The sequence below is a fragment of the Myxine glutinosa genome, chromosome 1, assembly GCF_964187855.1.
Source record: "Myxine glutinosa chromosome 1, kmMyxGlut1.1, whole genome shotgun sequence".
NCBI classification, from domain to species: Eukaryota; Metazoa; Chordata; class Myxini; order Myxiniformes; family Myxinidae; genus Myxine; species Myxine glutinosa.
In genome coordinates, this window is record NC_136261.1 from 193,233,307 (window position 1) to 193,251,400 (window position 18,094).

The 18,094-nt window shown below is 45.2% G+C and overlaps 1 protein-coding gene across 4 annotated transcripts in view; it reads right to left on the minus strand.

The window, feature by feature from the left end:
* LOC137416973 (caspase-8) overlaps positions 1 to 18,094 on the minus strand; it is a 63,761-nt gene that overhangs the window by 27,909 nt on the left and 17,758 nt on the right. For all 4 annotated transcript variants that reach the window (XM_078781832.1, XM_068102681.2, XM_078781840.1 and 1 more), the window contains exons 3-4: positions 6,065 to 6,158; positions 412 to 550 (exon numbers count right to left, since the gene is read on the minus strand). In XM_078781832.1, coding sequence (XP_078637958.1) covers positions 412 to 550; positions 6,065 to 6,158 — 233 coding nt within the window. The remainder of the gene's footprint in view (positions 1 to 411; positions 551 to 6,064; positions 6,159 to 18,094) is intronic.

Consider the following 18,094-nt stretch of genomic DNA (forward strand, 5'->3'; position numbering starts at 1 on the left):
ATTCCGCTCACAAGGTTCAGACATACATGGCGGCGGCCATCTTGGATTTTGACGTGGCGACCTAATTTTCAATAGGGTTCTTCCATATGCCTAGTTGCACCCACACACCAAATTAGAATTCGGTCCTTCGCTTACACACGAACGGACAGAGGGGAAAACCATAGTCCCCCTTTCGCTCCGCGGTGCGACGGGGGACAATAAACTGATAGGGCCTTGTCCCTAAGATTAATTGAAAAAAAAAAAAAGAGACAAATGTGAGTTGCAAGGTAAACTTCATTCACACATGATGCTTACTCGAGTTTATGGATTATGGCGATGGTTTGCAAAGCTCATACTGTTTCGACTTCGATTATTTCATTTGTAAGATATTTTGAAGCCTTTAAAGTTCACAATAAAAAAAAAAAGTCTTACCTTCCTCCTCCTGAAATGTCTCCAACTTTTTAACAAGGTCATAACGGTTTACGTTTACCAGCAAATCCTTCAGGACACCAAGGTTCAATTTTGTCACTTTCTCCTTCTTACTCATCTCAATGAAGAAGGACAAGGTACTCTAGAAAGGAACATCAATCCAGTATTACAATACAATCTGCAAATCAATATCTCATCTCAACATTCCGATAAGAGCTTGATACGAGGATTGATTGATTTACAAGCCAATGAACGACCAAATAATCTCTTTAACCAGGGTTCACAAAAATTGCTCGATATAATTACTACAACTTGGAGATGAGTGGTGAGGAGCTCGACAGGCGTTCCCAAGATTGTGGGTTCAAATCTGATTGAAGGCAGCAATAATAATAATAATAATAATAATAATAATAATAATAATAATAATAATCTTATTATAATAGAGCAAACGTACATGGTAATGTATGTTTATGTGCGACGAAAACGTCTTCTTATTCTTCAAATAAAATTACCACCCTCTTATTCAACCCTCTTAATTGCGTTAACACTGCTGAGACCCCTCAGACCTTTCACGACCCTTTAATTCCCTGAAGACCCTTCAGACCCCAAAATAACCATCAAGGCCCTGAGGCTCAAAAAGACCCCGAAGACCCAAAAACACCCGGAAGACCCAAAAAGACCACGAAGACCCAAAACACACAGAAGACCCCGAAGACCCTGAAGACCCCGAAGACCCAAAACACCCCGAAGACCCAAAACACCCCGAAGACCCAAAACACCCCGAAGACCCAAAACACCTCGAAGACCCAAAACACCCCGAAGACCCAAAACACCCCGAAGACCCAAAACACCCCGAAGACCCAAAACACCCCGAAGACCCAAAACACCTCGAAGACCCAAAACACCCCGAAGACCCAAAACACCCCGAAGACCCAAAACACCCCGAAGACCCAAAACACCTCGAAGACCCAAAACACCCCGAAGACCCAAAACACCCGGAAGACCCAAAACACCCCGAAGACCCAAAACACCTCGAAGACCCAAAACACCCCGAAGACCCTGAAGACCAAAAATACCCTGAAGACCAAAAATACCCCGAAGACCGAAAATACCCTTAAAGGCCCAGAGGATCCAAAAGACCCGAAAGACCCAAATGGCCCTGAAGACCCAAAAGACACTAAAATGGTCAAAGATGCCTACCCCTCTGAAACGACGTGTGGTAAGGCACGTGGAGCGCACTGAGTCACGCTAGTAATAATAATAATAAAGGCTTGCAATGCATATACAGTATGTTTGATTTATTTTATTTTACTTTGCAAATGTTTCTTTAGCAAAATTGATGGGTATATTATATTTATTGTATTATGATACCACTTGCATGTAATGCCATGCAATAGCACAACAAATGAAGCAATAATTAGTTTATTTGGTTATTTTTTTTTTCAGCTACCAAATATCCTCCAGCAGAATTGCTAACTCTGCCATCAAAGGTGGGACGGCAAGTTATGTTTTCATCCCTGTTTGTCTGAGAGCAGGATATCTCAAAAAGATATCGATGGATTTGGAGGAAACTTAATGAACAGGTCGGGTGTTGACAAGGACAAATTGATAAGACTTTGGTGAAGATCCAGATCCGAATCCAGATCAGAGTTGAAAAAAATTTCTCAAGCAATTCTTCACCATTGAGAGATAGGGCCAAAACTATATATAGCATGATATCTCAAAAAGTTATGGACAGATTCAGATGAAACTTGGTGGATGAGTTTGGTAGGTGACAAGAAGAAGCCAACTAGATTTTGGTTCAGGTCCGAATCCAGATCTGGCCTATCAGTGGGATACAAAACGTAAACTCTTCAGCTTGGCGGAGGTATGCATTCTACTGAGTGCTGTTCAAGTTACTTATTTTTCTGTTTGGAAATACAGCATTGATCTGGAAACTTGCCGGAGTATTACACAGCAATTTTATGCTTAAATCATTGCCAAGCTTTTACATACCACAATTTCAAACTAACTTTTCCATAATAATGAAGATATTTATTCATATTCTTTCATTTATTAATTTGCTACTGGATTCCGATTTTTGTACCCCACAGAACATGTGAACTTTTGGTATTAGGCTATTCTGGTATAAAAATTGCATTAATAAAATATCCATGTAAAGCAGTTAAAATGACCAGTCTGTTAAAAGTTTTGGCTTTAGCTTCAGATCCAGTTAACCAGCTATTTTCCCTCCCAAATGCGACAAGCTGTAGTTGGTGCAAACGAGTTTTCAGCAAAAGGATATAATATACCAATGATATTTATATTGCATTTGTCTTGTCTGATCCATTAATATTTACGTGGAAGGGGAGGTAGGGATCCATAGTTAGAATGTAAAGTTTAGCATGGTCCATGTGATTCGCGTTGCGTAGATTTACTCTTGTTAACTGGGAAAATGTCAAAGTAAGTTGTCTTGCTACACGTGACACCGAGGAGGCAGTTTATGTCATATATATATATATATATAAACAGTACAGCTCGGTTAATATATAAACAGTAATATATAAACAGTTATGGAGAAGATTGTCATGGGGGACCGCAAGGCTAACCCCCACTCTAGCAGGGAAAATGGCCTTAAAATGCCTGTTGTTGTTGTTGTTGTTGTTGTTGTATAGCTCGGGAAAAGATTGTTTGGTGTAAAACCTCATGAACAGTCGTGGCCAAAAATATTTGCACCTTTGCACTTTTTTCAAATAACTCACAATTTTCCCTAAAAATAAGTTGAAATTGACAAAAGTATTTGGTCTTCACGATTACGGAACCTTTGTTTTTGATTCAGAACTTAATATATCCTTTTAAATCAGAAAATAAACAGAAATGGCATTCACAAAATTATTGACACACCAGACTTAATAATTGGTAGCACAACCTTTGGACAAAATAACTGTAGTCAAGCACTTCCTATAGCCATGAATGAGCTTCCTCCACCTCTCTACTGGCAGTTTGTTTGGCCCACTCTTCATGTGCAAACTGCTCCAGTTCTCCCAGATTTGAAGGGTGCCTTCTCCCAACTGCTGTTTTCAGATCTCCCCACAGGTGTTCAATGGGATTTAGATCTGGACTCATTGGTGGCCACTTCAGAACAATCCAGCATTTTGTCTTGAACCATTCCTGGGTGCTTTTTGAAGCATGTTTGGGACCATTGTCCTGCTGCAAGACCCATGACGGAGACCCAGTTTTCTGACGCTGGGTTGTACATTACGCTCCAAAACGCCTTTGTAATCACCTGATTTCATGATGCCATGCACACACTCAAGGCACCCAGTGCCAGGGGCAGAACAGCAACCCAAAAACATCACTGAACCTCCTCCATGTTTGACTGTAAGGAAGGTGTTCTTTTCTTTGAAGACTTAATTTTGTTTTCTGTAAACATAGAGATGATGTCCTTTACCAAAAAGCTCTAATTTGGTCTCATCTGTCCATAGGACATTCTCCCAGAAGGATTTTGGCTCCTTCAGGTGTGTTTTGACAAACTCCAATCAGGCTTTCTTAGCAGTGGAGTCCTCCTGGGTTTCCTACCATAGAACCCCCATTCACCGAGTTGGCGATGGATGGTGCGAGTTTAAACTGTCGTACCTTGTGTCTGAAGGTCAGCTAGAATCTGTTTGGCAGTTGATGGAGATGCTTTCTCAACCATTCCAACAATGTCGCTGCAATCTTCGATCAAGCTTTCTCTTGCGGCCACGTCCAGGGAGGTTGGCTACAATGCCATGGGCCTTAAACTTCCTGATAGCATTGCGTACGGTGGACACAGGAGCGTCAAGGTCTCTGGAGATGGACTTGTAGCCTTGAGATTGTCCATGCTTGGCTAAAATCTTGTGTCTGACCTCCTCAGGCAATTCTCTGGTTTTCTTTCTGTTCTCCAAGTTTATTGCGGTACACACAGTGACACAAAACAGCAGAATGACTCCTTTTCTCCATTCAATCGGGTTGAACGAGTGATTTTATATTGCAGGCACTTGCAACTCACCGCAGGTGAGTTCAATTCCAAAGTAAAGGAGAATCACCTGCTTGAAATCTAATTATTCCTAACAACTTCTTAAAGGTGGCAATAGTATTGTCCGGGCCATTTTAGGATCTCTGTGTGGAATAAGCTAAGATTTAGTTATGTTTTCAGCTTTTTTTTGTTTTGTTCCACTGCAAACCAAAGAAATACATATGTGGATACCAAAAGATTTTTTAATTTCAACAATTTTCTGGAAGAAATGGTGCATTATTTGAAAAAAGTGCAAGTGTGGCAATATTTTTGGCTACGACTGTATGGGCGAGGCCAGGTGAGGAATTGGGAACGGGAGCACACGGGAAAGTGTTTCGCATTTCAAAAGGACGCATTTTCAAAGGGAACTGTTTGGCTGGAGCACCACGAGCCATGGCAGTATAGTCGGCTGTCAAGCCTTGGAGAGGGGTGGGATGCCAGAGCATGTGGTACTGCCCATGAGAAGCAACAGCCGATGACAGCCCACTATGTATGGAGGGCTGGCTAGAGGAGATCCGCCGTCCAGAAGGGCAGTGCCACTGTGGAAAAATATTGAGTCCCAGAGGTCAGGAGGGCTGTGTCCACACAGGTGTGAGGAGACGGAAGTGTGACCTTGAGAAGAACATCGCTCCCAGCCTCTGTGTCTGCTGCTCTGCTTCATGTTGGGAGAGGGAGGACTGCTCTCTGGAGATGTGGACGCTGCCTCACAATCCCTCGCCTCCACGGCATCAATCCTGACACCCTTCTTGTTCCCGAGCTGCACCATTGCCCTGCATATTCTCAGCTCCATGCCTGTTAAATCCTCGTTTATTTCCTCGGGTAGGGAGAAGAGAGAGAGCGAGAGCGAGAGCGAGAGCGAGAGAGAGAAGAGAGAGAGAGAGAGAGGGAGAAGAGAGAGAGGGAGAGAGAGGGAGAGAGAGAGAGGGAGAGAGAGAGGGGGGGAGGGAGAAGAGAGAGAGAGAGAGAGAGAGAGAGAGAGAGAAAAGAGGGAAAGGGCCGGTCCATGGAGACTGATTGGCACTCTGACAGTAACCGCGCTGTCCTCACGAATCCTGGCGGTAGGGAAGAATGGGGAATATTTCGCCCCCTACTTGCATTGGTGGTGCACCCACCACGAAGGGGCATCCCCAATAGTTGTATCAAGTCCGTTTTCTGTGGCACCGAGAGGGTTTAGGTTTATTTATTTCATTTAATTGGACATAAGGTCGCATTCCCTCCTCCCTGCCCATATCTGTTGACTCGCTTGGTTTGTCTGTCATGTCCCATCCACCTTTCTCGCCATACTCCTTGTAGTCATGCTGTTGCTGTTTCGATCGCGGTTTCTGTGAAGTCAGTGATAGCATGATAGGGGAGGGGAAAGAGTTAAATATTCTGCTGTTTTGACGAGGTAATGAAGGAATATGTAATTATCGATGTGGGAATGCCCTTTGGCACAGTGGAAATAAAAAGAAATGTGGCTGAGAGGAGATAGGAGTAATTGGAAGAGGCATGGTGGTCCAACCTCTGTATTAAACAGTGCCAGAAACGTATAGCAATAACATCTGGTTCACACAGGTATTGACAACAAACAGGAGTTAAAAGAATGAAGTATACATTCAAGCACAAACAATATCAAAGCCCCTTTCTCTGGATGCTTCTCACCTTGATCTTGTTTTTATTAACATCGGGAAGAAGAAAAAGCATTTTCTCCAAGTTCACGTCCTCAATTTCTTGTGCCAGGCCATACAAAAAAACCCTGATGGAAAAGAGAGACAGAGAGAGAGAGAGAGAGACAGAGATAGAGACAGAGACAGAGAGAGAGACAGAGACAGAGAGAGAGAGAGAGAGAGAGAGAGAGGGAGAGAGAGAGAGAAAAAAAAAATCATTGAGCATGACCACCACCAGGCCAATCAAAACATTCTTCCACAATATTATCTCCACCACCTATTTTTAGGAACAGGAGTGGGGGCACCCGTGAGAGTCCCACGGGCATGGACCTGTGTGGCATTTGAACATGTGGCACCTCCTCCGCACTCACTCACTCCTTTCCAAATCCTCCCCACTCCTTTCCAACTCCTCCCCACTCCTTTCCAACTCCTCCCCACTCCTTTCCAACTCCTCCCCACTCCTTTCCAACTCCTCCCCACTCCTTTCCAACTCCTCCCCACTCCTTTCCAACTCCTCCCCACTCCTCTCCAACTCCTCCCCACTCCTTTCCAACTCCTCCCCACTCCTCTCCAACTCCTCCCCACTCCTTTCCAACTCCTCCCCACTCCTTCCCAACTCCTCCCCACTCCTTCCCAACTCCTCCCCACTCCTTTCCAACTCCTCCCCACTCCTTTCCAACTCCTCCCCACTCCTTTCCAACTCCTCCCCACTCCTTTCCAACTCCTCCCCACTCCTTTCCAACTTCTCCCCAACTCCTCCCCACTCCTTTCCAACTCCTCCCCACTCCTTTCCAACTCCTCCCCACTCCTTTCCAACTCCTCCCCACTCCTTTCCAACTCCTCCCCACTCCTTTCCAACTCCTCCCCACTCCTTTCCAACTCCTCTCCACTCCTTTCCAACTCCTCCCCACTCCTTTCCAACTCCTCCCCACTCCTTTCCAACTCCTCCCCACTCCTTTCCAACTCCTCCCCACTCCTTTCCAACTCCTCCCCACTCCTTTCCAACTCCTCCCCACTCCTTTCCAACTCCTCCCCACTCCTTTCCAACTCCTCCCCACTCCTTTCCAACTCCTCCCCACTCCTTTCCAACTCCTCCCCACTCCTTTCCAACTCCTCCCCACTCCTTTCCAACTCCTCCCCACTCCTTTCCAACTCCTCCCCATTCCTTTCCAACTCTTCCCCACTCCTTTCCAACTCCTCCCCACTCCTTTCCAACTCCTCCCCACTCCTTTCCAACTCCTCCCCACTCCTTTCCAACTCCTCCCCACTCCTTTCCAACTCCTCCCCACTCCTTTCCAACTCCTCCCCACTCCTTTCCAACTCCTCCCCACTCCTTTCCAACTCCTCCCCACTCCTTTCCAACTCCTCCCCAACTCCTCCCCACTCCTTTCCAACTCCTCCCCACTCCTTTCCAACTCCTCCCCACTCCTTTCCAACTCCTTCCCACTCCTCTCTTCGCTTTACTCCCCTCCCCTCACTTCCTCAATCCTTTCCAACTCCTCCCCACTCCTCTCTTCACTTTACTCCTCTCCCTGCACTCCTTTTCCCCACGTGCACAACCAACTTTCTGTTGTTGACTTTTTATTGTGACTACATCTAAATTAAACATTTCATCATGACGACTGTCATCAAATGGCAAAGTCCTTGGGAAAAAAGTGTTATGGGCAGTGTATACACCGAGTACAGCGGATAAGCTCTCATATTTTAACAAATTGTGCATTTTTTGAGAGAGAAAAAAAAAAAAAAAACACCTTTAGAGGCCATTTTTCCCCGCAAAGCGGGGGTTGGCCTTTTTCGGGAACCGTGGTTGTTGTTGTTTTTCGGTCCCCTATTTGAAGCAATGTTTTACGGCCGGATGCCCTTCCTGACGCCAACCCTTTTTGCCGCCTTTAACGACAAACAGGGAATTACCAGTGAACTGGTACTCAAACTGGCATTTTTTGAGAAAAGCATGAAATTTCTAGCATAGTTAGTATATACCATAAGGTTTATTTTCAGATGTGGAGGGAAGTCAGATTTGACCTCTGAGGACCGTGAGAGGTCAAATACAAGATGGCCGCCAGTTCCCCAGGGGTAATGTTCAAACGCGCTTAATTTTGGAACCAAACAGCGTAGAAAAACATTTAAGGTATCATTTCCAAATAAATTGGGGATGGCCATTCATTTGGTGATACTTTTGAGATCGCCAGAATTGAAGGAAATGCATTTAGGTCAAGGTCAAGGTCAAAACTGACCAAAAAATAAGGTCAAGAATGAAGTATCCCAAGTATACAGATATCTTAAAATAAACCTAATGGTATGCACTAACGATGTTATAAATGTCCTGCTTTTCACATAAGATGCACAATTGTTGTGGTTATCCACCTCACTTAAGTAAATACCCTCGATGTAAAATGGGGTATGGTGGTTGGTGTTAACATTGTGTTTTTTGCGTTTCAGAATCCCCTCTCCTGCCGTGGTGATTTTGTCGCAACCATGCCAAAGTGTCACATCCTGATGGGCCCTACCCAGCCCTCCACATCCAAGCAATCCAAGCCAGCCCCAAGCACTAACTGGGACATTTGCGTCCTCTGCCAAGTAGTAACAGACGAATCTTTACAATGTCCGCTCAGATCAACGAAACAGCCAGTAGGTAGTGGCTATGCATCCTTGGCAGAAGACCTTCTCCGGTTCCAGACCTTTCAGCACATGCCAATGGACATCAACCTGGAGCTATTGGATGATGGAGATGGCATAGAATCCACTCTAACGGCACACAGGGCTGAGTGGCACAAGAAATGTCTGCTAAAATTCAACAAAAAGGCGTTTGACGAGCAACATCGGGGAGAATTAACTACAGGACAACAACGAAGTACCTCGACTGTGCACACGCGATCTGCTCACAGCCATCCACAGTCCACAGAGCCTACTTGTTTCTTCTGCAATAAGCCTGCTGGTTCTGCAGGCTTACATAAAGCATCAACCTACAACATTGACACAAATGTGCGGAGGTGTGCCCTTGAAGTCGAGGACACTGCTCTGCTGGCCAAGCTTGCAGCAGGAGACATGATTGCCATTGAGGCCAAGTACCATCACGACTGTCTGCGTTCACTGTACAACAGAGCCAGGCAGGCTGCACCCAAAGGCAATGATGGAGATTATTCTTGCCTGCATGGCATAGCCTTTGCTGAGCTAGTGGCATTCTTGGAAGCCATGAATAGTAATGAAGACAGTGCTCCTGTCTTCAAACTGATAGACATCGCTCAGCTGTACAAGGTCAGACTGGAGCAGCTTGGTCTGACTGTAGGGAAACTGATTCACACTACCAGACTGAAAAGCAGGCTGCTTTCTGTGCTTCCTGATCTGAGGGCATATTCACAGGGAAGAGACACACTTCTAAGTTTTGAGAAGGACATTGGACCAGCCCTCAAGATGGCCTGTTATGACAGTGATGCCATGCACTTAATGCGAGCAGCACAGGTGGTGCGCAAAGAGATCTTTGACTCAAGTTTCTCCTTTGATGGGGTCGTTCCAGGCAAACTGCCAACAGGAGGCTGTGCCACCATCCCTCTTAGCTCTAGTCAACATGATACTCGATGGGGCAAACATCAAGCATCAGACACAGCTGGTCCACACAACCACCGCAAAACCTGCCCTAGCAATCTCCCAATTGATGGTGTTCAACAGCGTGAAGCATGCACGAAACGTGGATTCATCAAGCTCAGCACATCACAGCCGCAGCCGAGAAACTCCACTCCCACTCTATCTGTCCCTCAAGATCCATGCAGTTACACGAAGTAAAGAGCTGGTTGACACACTGTTCAACCTGGGATTGTGTGTCTCCTATGACAGACTGTTGCAACTCACATCAGACATTGCCAATGGTGTCTGCCAGAGCTTTAGTGTAGAAGATGTAGTTTGCCCACCAAAGTTGCGTTATGGACTGTTCACAACAGGAGCTGTGGACAACATCGACAACAATCCAAGTTCTGCAACAGCCAAAGATTCCTTTCCACAGCACCGGAATCTCGCTTATGCAGCATCCGTCACACACACATGGCGGAACTGATCGTGGTGTAACATTGATTAGTCACGGTGGCTCTTCCACCAAGTCAGTGACACCTCTGCCATCAGCCTACACAACTGTACCACCAGCTGCCTTCAAGACAAAGGACTTTAGTGCACCGGCTGTACAAGGTCCCGTGAGAGCTTCCAACCTCCTGGCTGCTGCAGCTGCCACAGAAGATGAGTATGCATGGCTCAGCAGAGTCAAGACAGCTCTTGAAATGTCTACAATGGATGGCTGGATATCGTGGTCTGCCTACCACGCTGACGCACACCAAGCTGTCACCCCACCTGCAGCAATCAACGCACTATTTCCTCTGTTTCTTGACAACGCACACTCAGTGGCAATGATACGGCACTCCATGGACATCATCAAGGCAGCAGTTCAGCACTTGAACCCTGGTCAGACGCCTGTCCTTGCTGCTGACCAACCACTGTATGCCCTTGCTAAAGAGATCCAGTGGACCTGGCCAGCCACTCACGGAGAGGATCACTTTGTGATCATGTTCGGTGGTCTACACATCGAGATGGCCACGTTGAAGTTGCTGGGAGACTGGTTGGAAGACAGTGGCTGGACAAACGCCCTGGTACAGTGGTACAGGCTGACATTGCAAGCTCCGGAACAGCAAATTCCTTCATACATGCCAGCCATGTCACCAAGACCCGCCATGCACATCACGTCACAGCTGCAAGCCTTTATACACTCCTCCAACAAGCTTACAGTGAAGACTGCACATCCGATGATACTGATGCCATGCAACCAGATAGTCTGCCTTTTGAGGAGTGGTGCATAGAGTGGGCAAAGACCAGTGTCCACTTTGACTACTGGCTTAAGACCCTGTCATTGGAGCTTCTCTTGCTGCGGTACATCAGGTCACTTCGTGAAGGTAACTTCCAGCTGTACGTGGAATCCCTGACGCAGATCATGCCCTGGATGTTCGCCCTAGATCACACGCACTACTCCAGATGGCTTTCCGTACACATCCGTGATATGACGACTCTCGCTGAAAACAACCCGGATGTCCTAACAGAATTTAAGTCTGGAAATTTTGTGGTGCACAAAACCAGCAACAAGTTCTCTGCCATGGCACTTGACTAGTCCCATGAGCAGAACGATGCAATGGTGAAAGGTTCTGGTGGGGCTATTGGATTGACTAGCAATCCAGGAGCACTCAGACGCTGGATGGTAGCAGGGCCAGAAATTGCCAGGTTCACTACAGAGTTTGAGGAACAGGCCATAAAGCAACAGGATGGTGGTGGTGACACTGGACACCATCACCACGACCAGCAACCTGGAGTGCAAGCAGCATTCCTGAAGGAGGTTAAGGCACTTGTGACAGTATTGGAAGAGATGGGGAATCCATTTCGAGAACACAGCCAAGACCTACTAGTCATTGACACAGGGGACATCATGGACACCCAAGTGGCCGAAACTGTTAGAAGGATCGAGACCCTTGGTGAGGAGCAGTACACCAAGTTTGTGGCAGAAAGGCTAGAACAGTGTACAACACCTGTCACACAAACTCTTCCAAAGAACAAGTTGCCACTTCAGTAGGCCACCGGTCAAGATTAAGTCAAAACAGAAGGCACAGCTCGCAGCACTGAAGAGAGACTGTGGTCTCTTTCCGAGGCTGTACATCTCCTGTCAAACACGAGATGGAGACATTGACAATTTCTTCTCCCATGAAAACCAGGCAGTCCCACCAGCTCTTTCAACTGGAGGAAAAATGCGGATTGGTGTTAAAGCAGATCTACTTCGCTGCCTGGAATCAGATCTGCTCAAAAACAACAGTACGCCTGTGACTGATGCAACAATTCTCGATGGTGCAGCTGTGGTTCAAATACTAAATCCTGGAACATCAAGAACATTTCAAGAGTATGGAGAAAGAGTGTTTGCACCATACATCTCTGCTCAACTTGAGAAAAGCAGCTGCATTGACCTTGTCTGGGATGTATACTACTCCTGGCTCTGGGGGGTTGCTTGTGTACATCTCTCTTCTACGGCCAAACTTTTGATTTTCCTGTTCTATATGTTGAGACCCTTGGAAAAAATCTGGGTAACACTCCCAGATCAAGTACGTTTTTTCTGCACACCCCAATACGTGATTATGACTTGAGGCCAATTAGCCGAAATAGCAAAATTCAGTTTTCATGGAATAATTCAAGAGTAGGCAGCTTTAGATTCAAATGTAACATTTATTTATCATGTTTAGACATAACTAACACATTTTTAGCATGGTTCAATACTATAAACTGTCTTTTTTAGAAAAAAAAACCGTCATTTAGCTTCTTTTTTCTCCAAAAATCACTTTCAGTTTGAAAGGCGCTCAAAATCCGATCACCTCTCATACACCCAATTATGTAGATAAAGCAACCAAAATTTGTCAGAAGCTTCCTTATGAAGCCCTTTAATAGGGATAAACATGGGTTTCTTTGTGGCTTATCAGTCTTTCACATTTTATATTTTCAGCATATGGTCCGACCTTGCAGATTTTTACAGCCGTACAAACGTAACTAATATCCATTTTTTGTTTTTCAGGCGTGGCCGCTGACGATGGAGTCTGTTACTCTCTCAGGACCGCCCGAAGACAGTTCGTTTGATGCGACTAACTGCATCATCTGCCAGAAAAGCGCAGGGGATAAAACTGTGAGCACAACTAATGGTTGCAAAAGGATACGAGAAGCAAGTTACATCCACAATGATCAAGTTTCCAAACGGCTTAAGCTGGTTAAAGGAGATGGGTTTGTTTATCATGTGACCAATGACTGTTACAAAAAATACACCATGACTTCAGTTCTCAATAGGAAAAGGAAGAGTCTCGCTGTATGCCAAGACCTGTCCCGTTCTGAGCAGGAAGAAGATAGAAGTACTCGTTCTAAGGCCGTCCGACATCCACCGAATACAGAGACGTCCACAACAGCCTTACGTCAAGTGAAGTGTATTATCTGTGACAGTAAATCACACAAACAACAGTACACGAAATATCGCATTAGTGAATCAGGCCGTGCTTCAGCCTTTCTGGCTGCGACAAACTTCTTTCAAGATGATGTGTTCACCCGAACGTGCGACCTTCAAGATGCGCATTCTGTGTTTGGAGCAGAACTGTACTACCACAGGGACTGCATGACTAAATACTTGTATAAGTATGACTCTCGTGATAAAGCTTCCATACCAAAAGTGTCTGAGAAACAGCTTGCTTGGAATCAGGTTGTTAAAGAGTTAGAGCAAGGCCTAAAAGAAGGGAGGGGTTATGAACTTAGTGCTATCAGAGACTCTTTGAACAATATTGATGACAAATGTAACTTTCGTAATAGAGATGTAAAAGTTTTCTTGTTGAACACTTTTGGTAATGAGATTGATTTTACATATCCCAGTTCGTTCAAAAAATCAATGATGGTATTCAGTGTTCCAAAGAAAGTGTTAGCTGAGCGCATTCGTTCCCTTGATCCTGTTCAGGTATGCGCTGGTGTGATTAGGAAGGCTCTAGATGAGTATGATTTTGGCCTTGACGATAGCTTTTGTGATGCGCATGATCTAAAGCATTCCTTGAGCGAGATGAATATCCCTGAACCTGTACTACGTTTTTTCAGTCATTTGTACAATTTCAATCCTGACACATATGCAAAAGCAGCCGAAGCTGTCATGACAAAGTGATGAACCAGTTGATGAGGATGAAGAAGATGATGATGACTACGATACCGGTAGCAAGCCATCAGGTAACAGCCTCTCCACACAGCGTTGCAGAAAGATACAATCTGTCTTCCAAGTCATGTACTATATCCATCACTGCGGTAGAAAGAGAACTCCAATGCATATTATGAATGCAGAATCAGTTCATGGTCTTGGGCGTGGTGGCAAAATTGTAACTACAGTTCTAAACCACGGAGGACTAGCAATCAGCTACCTGGAGCTGCGTAGGTACCAACATGACCTTGCCACGTTTACAGCACAGCACAACAACGATCGCGTTTCACTGCCGTCACACTTTGATCCTGGGCAATTCACCTCCGGTGCAATTGACAACTGGGACCATGAGGGGGCAAATGTATCTGAACATGACACTGTGACTGTTCTCTACCAAGACAAACCCCCGTCGTCGACCAGTAAACCAAAGATTTCTGACACGCAGGTCACACATGGGCCACAGTCATTCAGTTTAATATTAAAATGCCAGGTACTGTCCGACTTTCACAAGCCTGCACGCCGTGCTGACATCCCAGCAACTTACAAAGTGGCCGAACTGCCTTACACTTCCTCCGAAGCCGATGCAGCAAAACTGAAGGATATTTCTTGGTCCCTCGCACGCTTGAACGTCATGCATGATGAAGTGTCCATCTACCCCGAGTCACAAACAATGCCATCTTGGAGTGCTAGCAACTCTGTTTGGACGGAGGAGGCCATCCCATTAAAGAATCTTGCATTTGTGCCTGTTCTGCCGCATCCAGTTACAGAGTACGCGACAGTTTATACGGCTATGAAGAACTTTATGGACATTGGTTCTCAGCTGACTCAAAATGAGATACCAATGTATTGTGATGAAGGTGTTTATTGCATCGTCCGTGATATACAACTGCTGAGACCAGAGGAATTCAGGACCCTGGTTCCATGCCTGGGAACGTTTCACTTAGTGAAAACTGTTTTGAAATGTATTGGCAAACTCCTGGATGGAAGTGGCGCGGACATCACATGGTTGCAGGCTGGTGTTTTTGGTCCAACTGTCATCGAGAATTCTGTTCTACATGGAGGTCACTACAGCCGCTGTCTTGAGGGTATGCAGCTCCTTGCTGAAGCCTTTGAACGCCTCCAGTACAAAGAATTCTTCTCCGAGAAAGGCATCGACCAATATACACATGAGCTTGCCATCCTGACGAACCTCCAGTCTAGTCGAGGAGAAATACATCACAGATAGTCAGAAGTATATGGTTCAGTTTGCTGATGCATCAAAAACGTTGGTCGAAGATTTGAACAGATTCATCCAAACACGGTCTGATACCAATGAAAACTTCAAGTTCTGGACTCAGTTCTTGCAAATGATGGATATTGTCCGTGATCTGTTGAGAGCTGATCGTGAAGGGATTTGGGAACTGCATCTTGACGCTGTCCAGCGTGCATTGAACCTGTTTGCGGCATTCGATTCGACCAACTACTTGCGATGGTGTTCTCTCTACCTTGAAGACATGCGACGTCTACCTGAGACTGCACCATCAGTTCATGAACAATTTGCCAAAGGCAATTTTTCAATCAGAGAGATACCCGGCCGATTCACCGCTGTTGGAGGAGACCAGAAATTAGAGCAAAGCATTAACCTTTCATCTAAGTGCAGCGATGGAGTCATTGGACATGCAAAGCAAAAACAGTATGTCGCCCAGTGGGACCTAATATACCATGAAATGATGGCAGTGAAGAACCTACATCGGCAATACAGTGATGTGATTGACAGGACACATGAGACTTACAGCCACCACGAATCATCTCAAGCCACAACGAACCGCAAAGAAGGACATATTCAGGAGATGATGAGATTCATTGAAGAGAAGGGGTCCCCTCTGTCTCTAGACGCTTCCAAAACACTACAAAACTTTGTGACAAAAGAGGTTATGTCCGATGATATAAAAACTGACATGCTCAATGCCTTTTCAAAAGGAAAAGAGAAGTACCTGAAATTCAGAAAGGAAAGGTTTGTCACCAAGACTGAACGAATAAGCAGTACCATTCACCGCACAAACTTGAAGACGATGAAAACTCTTCGAAAGAAGCCACAGAAGACTACCAAGACGACAGTGAAGGAGATGAACATCGCTGAGAGAAACATAGAAATAGCTCGGGAGCGTGGCCTCACCACTGATGATCTCTTAAAGTACGATGTTGTTCCCTCCCCAGTGTTGTTTGATGATGCAGGAATGATGACTAAACCAGCAAAGAGCCAGCTACTGAAGGAGTTGGAGACGCACCTAAAACCGGAAGAATTTACATATAGTCATCGGAAAGACGCATCATTTGTAGTCGACATCATGGCCACAATCCGAAAGGTTAATGTTACGAAACTCTCCAAATTCAATGACCTTCTATCAAATTTCATGTCATTTTCGGCCATATATCATTGGTTTGGGCGGACTGACTATGTCTTTGACATGCATTCTGATGACCCATCAGTGAAGGACAGCGAGAGGAAAAGGCGAAGTGACACTCTACCCATCGAATATACTTCAATAGAGCCATCAACACCACTACCTAAGGATATGAACACATTCTGGCCTTCCAACAACAACAAACTTCTCCTTGAAAAACTGATCTACAGCCATGTTCGTTCAAATATTGCAAATACCGGTCAGTACCCAACTGTACTCGGACAGGTGACCAGAGAGAACGAGGATTGGAAATGTATGAAAATGCACAACGGAGATGAGAGCGCACTGGTACACCTTCAATCCACATTTGAAGAGGCGGATCTTCGCATACTCCTTCATGTTTTGGACGCGCTCAAAGAAGGACACAAAATATGTGTTGTCGTCTCCAATGATACTGATGTAGTTGTTGCCTTGCTCCACCACATGCCTGTCTTTCTCCAACATGACCTAGAGGAGCTGTGGGTACGAGCTGGAGTTGGAGATAGCACTCGGTATGTGCCCCTTCATACCTTGTTCGAGCGCATCGGATGTCAACTCTGTGCTGTTCTTCCTGCCGTACACAGTCTTACAGGATGTGATATCACTAGCAAAGTTGGGACCAAGAAAGCCGCCTTGAATGCCGAGCCAGAAAAGTTATTGAAGCACTTTGGAGGGTTGGCGACCCTTTCTCAGCCTTTGATCAAGAATGCAGAATCCTACTTGGTCAAAGTACTGAAACCAAAAAGCGATGCGAAGAAATTTTCGAACTTGCATGCGGAGATCTTCCATCATGTCAAAGGGAGTTCTCATCACAACCTGCCACCAACCAGCCAATGTCTCCTGCCACATATGAAGCGTAGCTTTTTCAATGCCTACAATATCATGCATGCTTTGGAGCTTCATCAAGATTCTGAAAATGTGATCGCACTTAAGCCAGAGGATTGTGGTTATACGCATGACAAGGAACAGCTGATACCTGAGACAACGTGGAAAACTCTAGAATCACATTGGACAGTTGTCTGTTCATGCACTAAGTGTGCCAGGTCAACATGCCCCTGTAGGACCGCCATAGTCAAATGTGTAAATTTTTGTCATTGCAAAAAGGCTTCCCCTGATGCCTGCAAGAATCCTGTCGCTTGATAAAGAGTACATGTATTGAAGTTGCACGGGTGGTAAATGGTGGTAATTGACAGCACGCGCTTCCTTGTTATGACAGTTATATTGGGTTTGTGGACATGTTATGATTTTTTAATTCATGAATCCTTAAGCTATGTAAGTGTAATAGTTTTGCTTAAGCTGAATTTTGAGCGAAATTTAGTCAACATCATTGCCAGGAGGTGTTTGGCGGCCATTTTGAAATTATGCAAATTAGGTATATTCAAAAGGGGTTGATTATGGTTCCAATGAATAGCTTGCTATCAGAAACCCATACATAGACACCAAAATCAGCCGAATATCACACTTACTTCTAAAGTTAGACCAATCTATCTATAATTCCAGTAATATCTGTGTGTGTGTGTGTGTGTGTGTCTGTGTGTGTGTTTGTTTGTTTGTTTGTCTGTGACCGCTGTTTCTCGACAACCACGGGTCCGATATACTTGCAACTTGCCAGGTATATTGCTGGGGACCCGAGGATGTGCCTTTTCAAGGTTTGAAATTAATCGGACAAGTAGTTACCGAGCTATGTCCAAAAAACGATTCAACCAATCAGAGAGCAGCGAGCTATCACGTGTGCCGAACGTGGCGAACAGACTCTGCCTCGGACGGCACATTTGAGAGCGTATTCATTTATTTCACGTTGGCAAACTATGTTGGCGTTAAACTATGTTTTAAAACTAATTAAAACTAATTTGCGATTCTTTCGCTTTCCTGC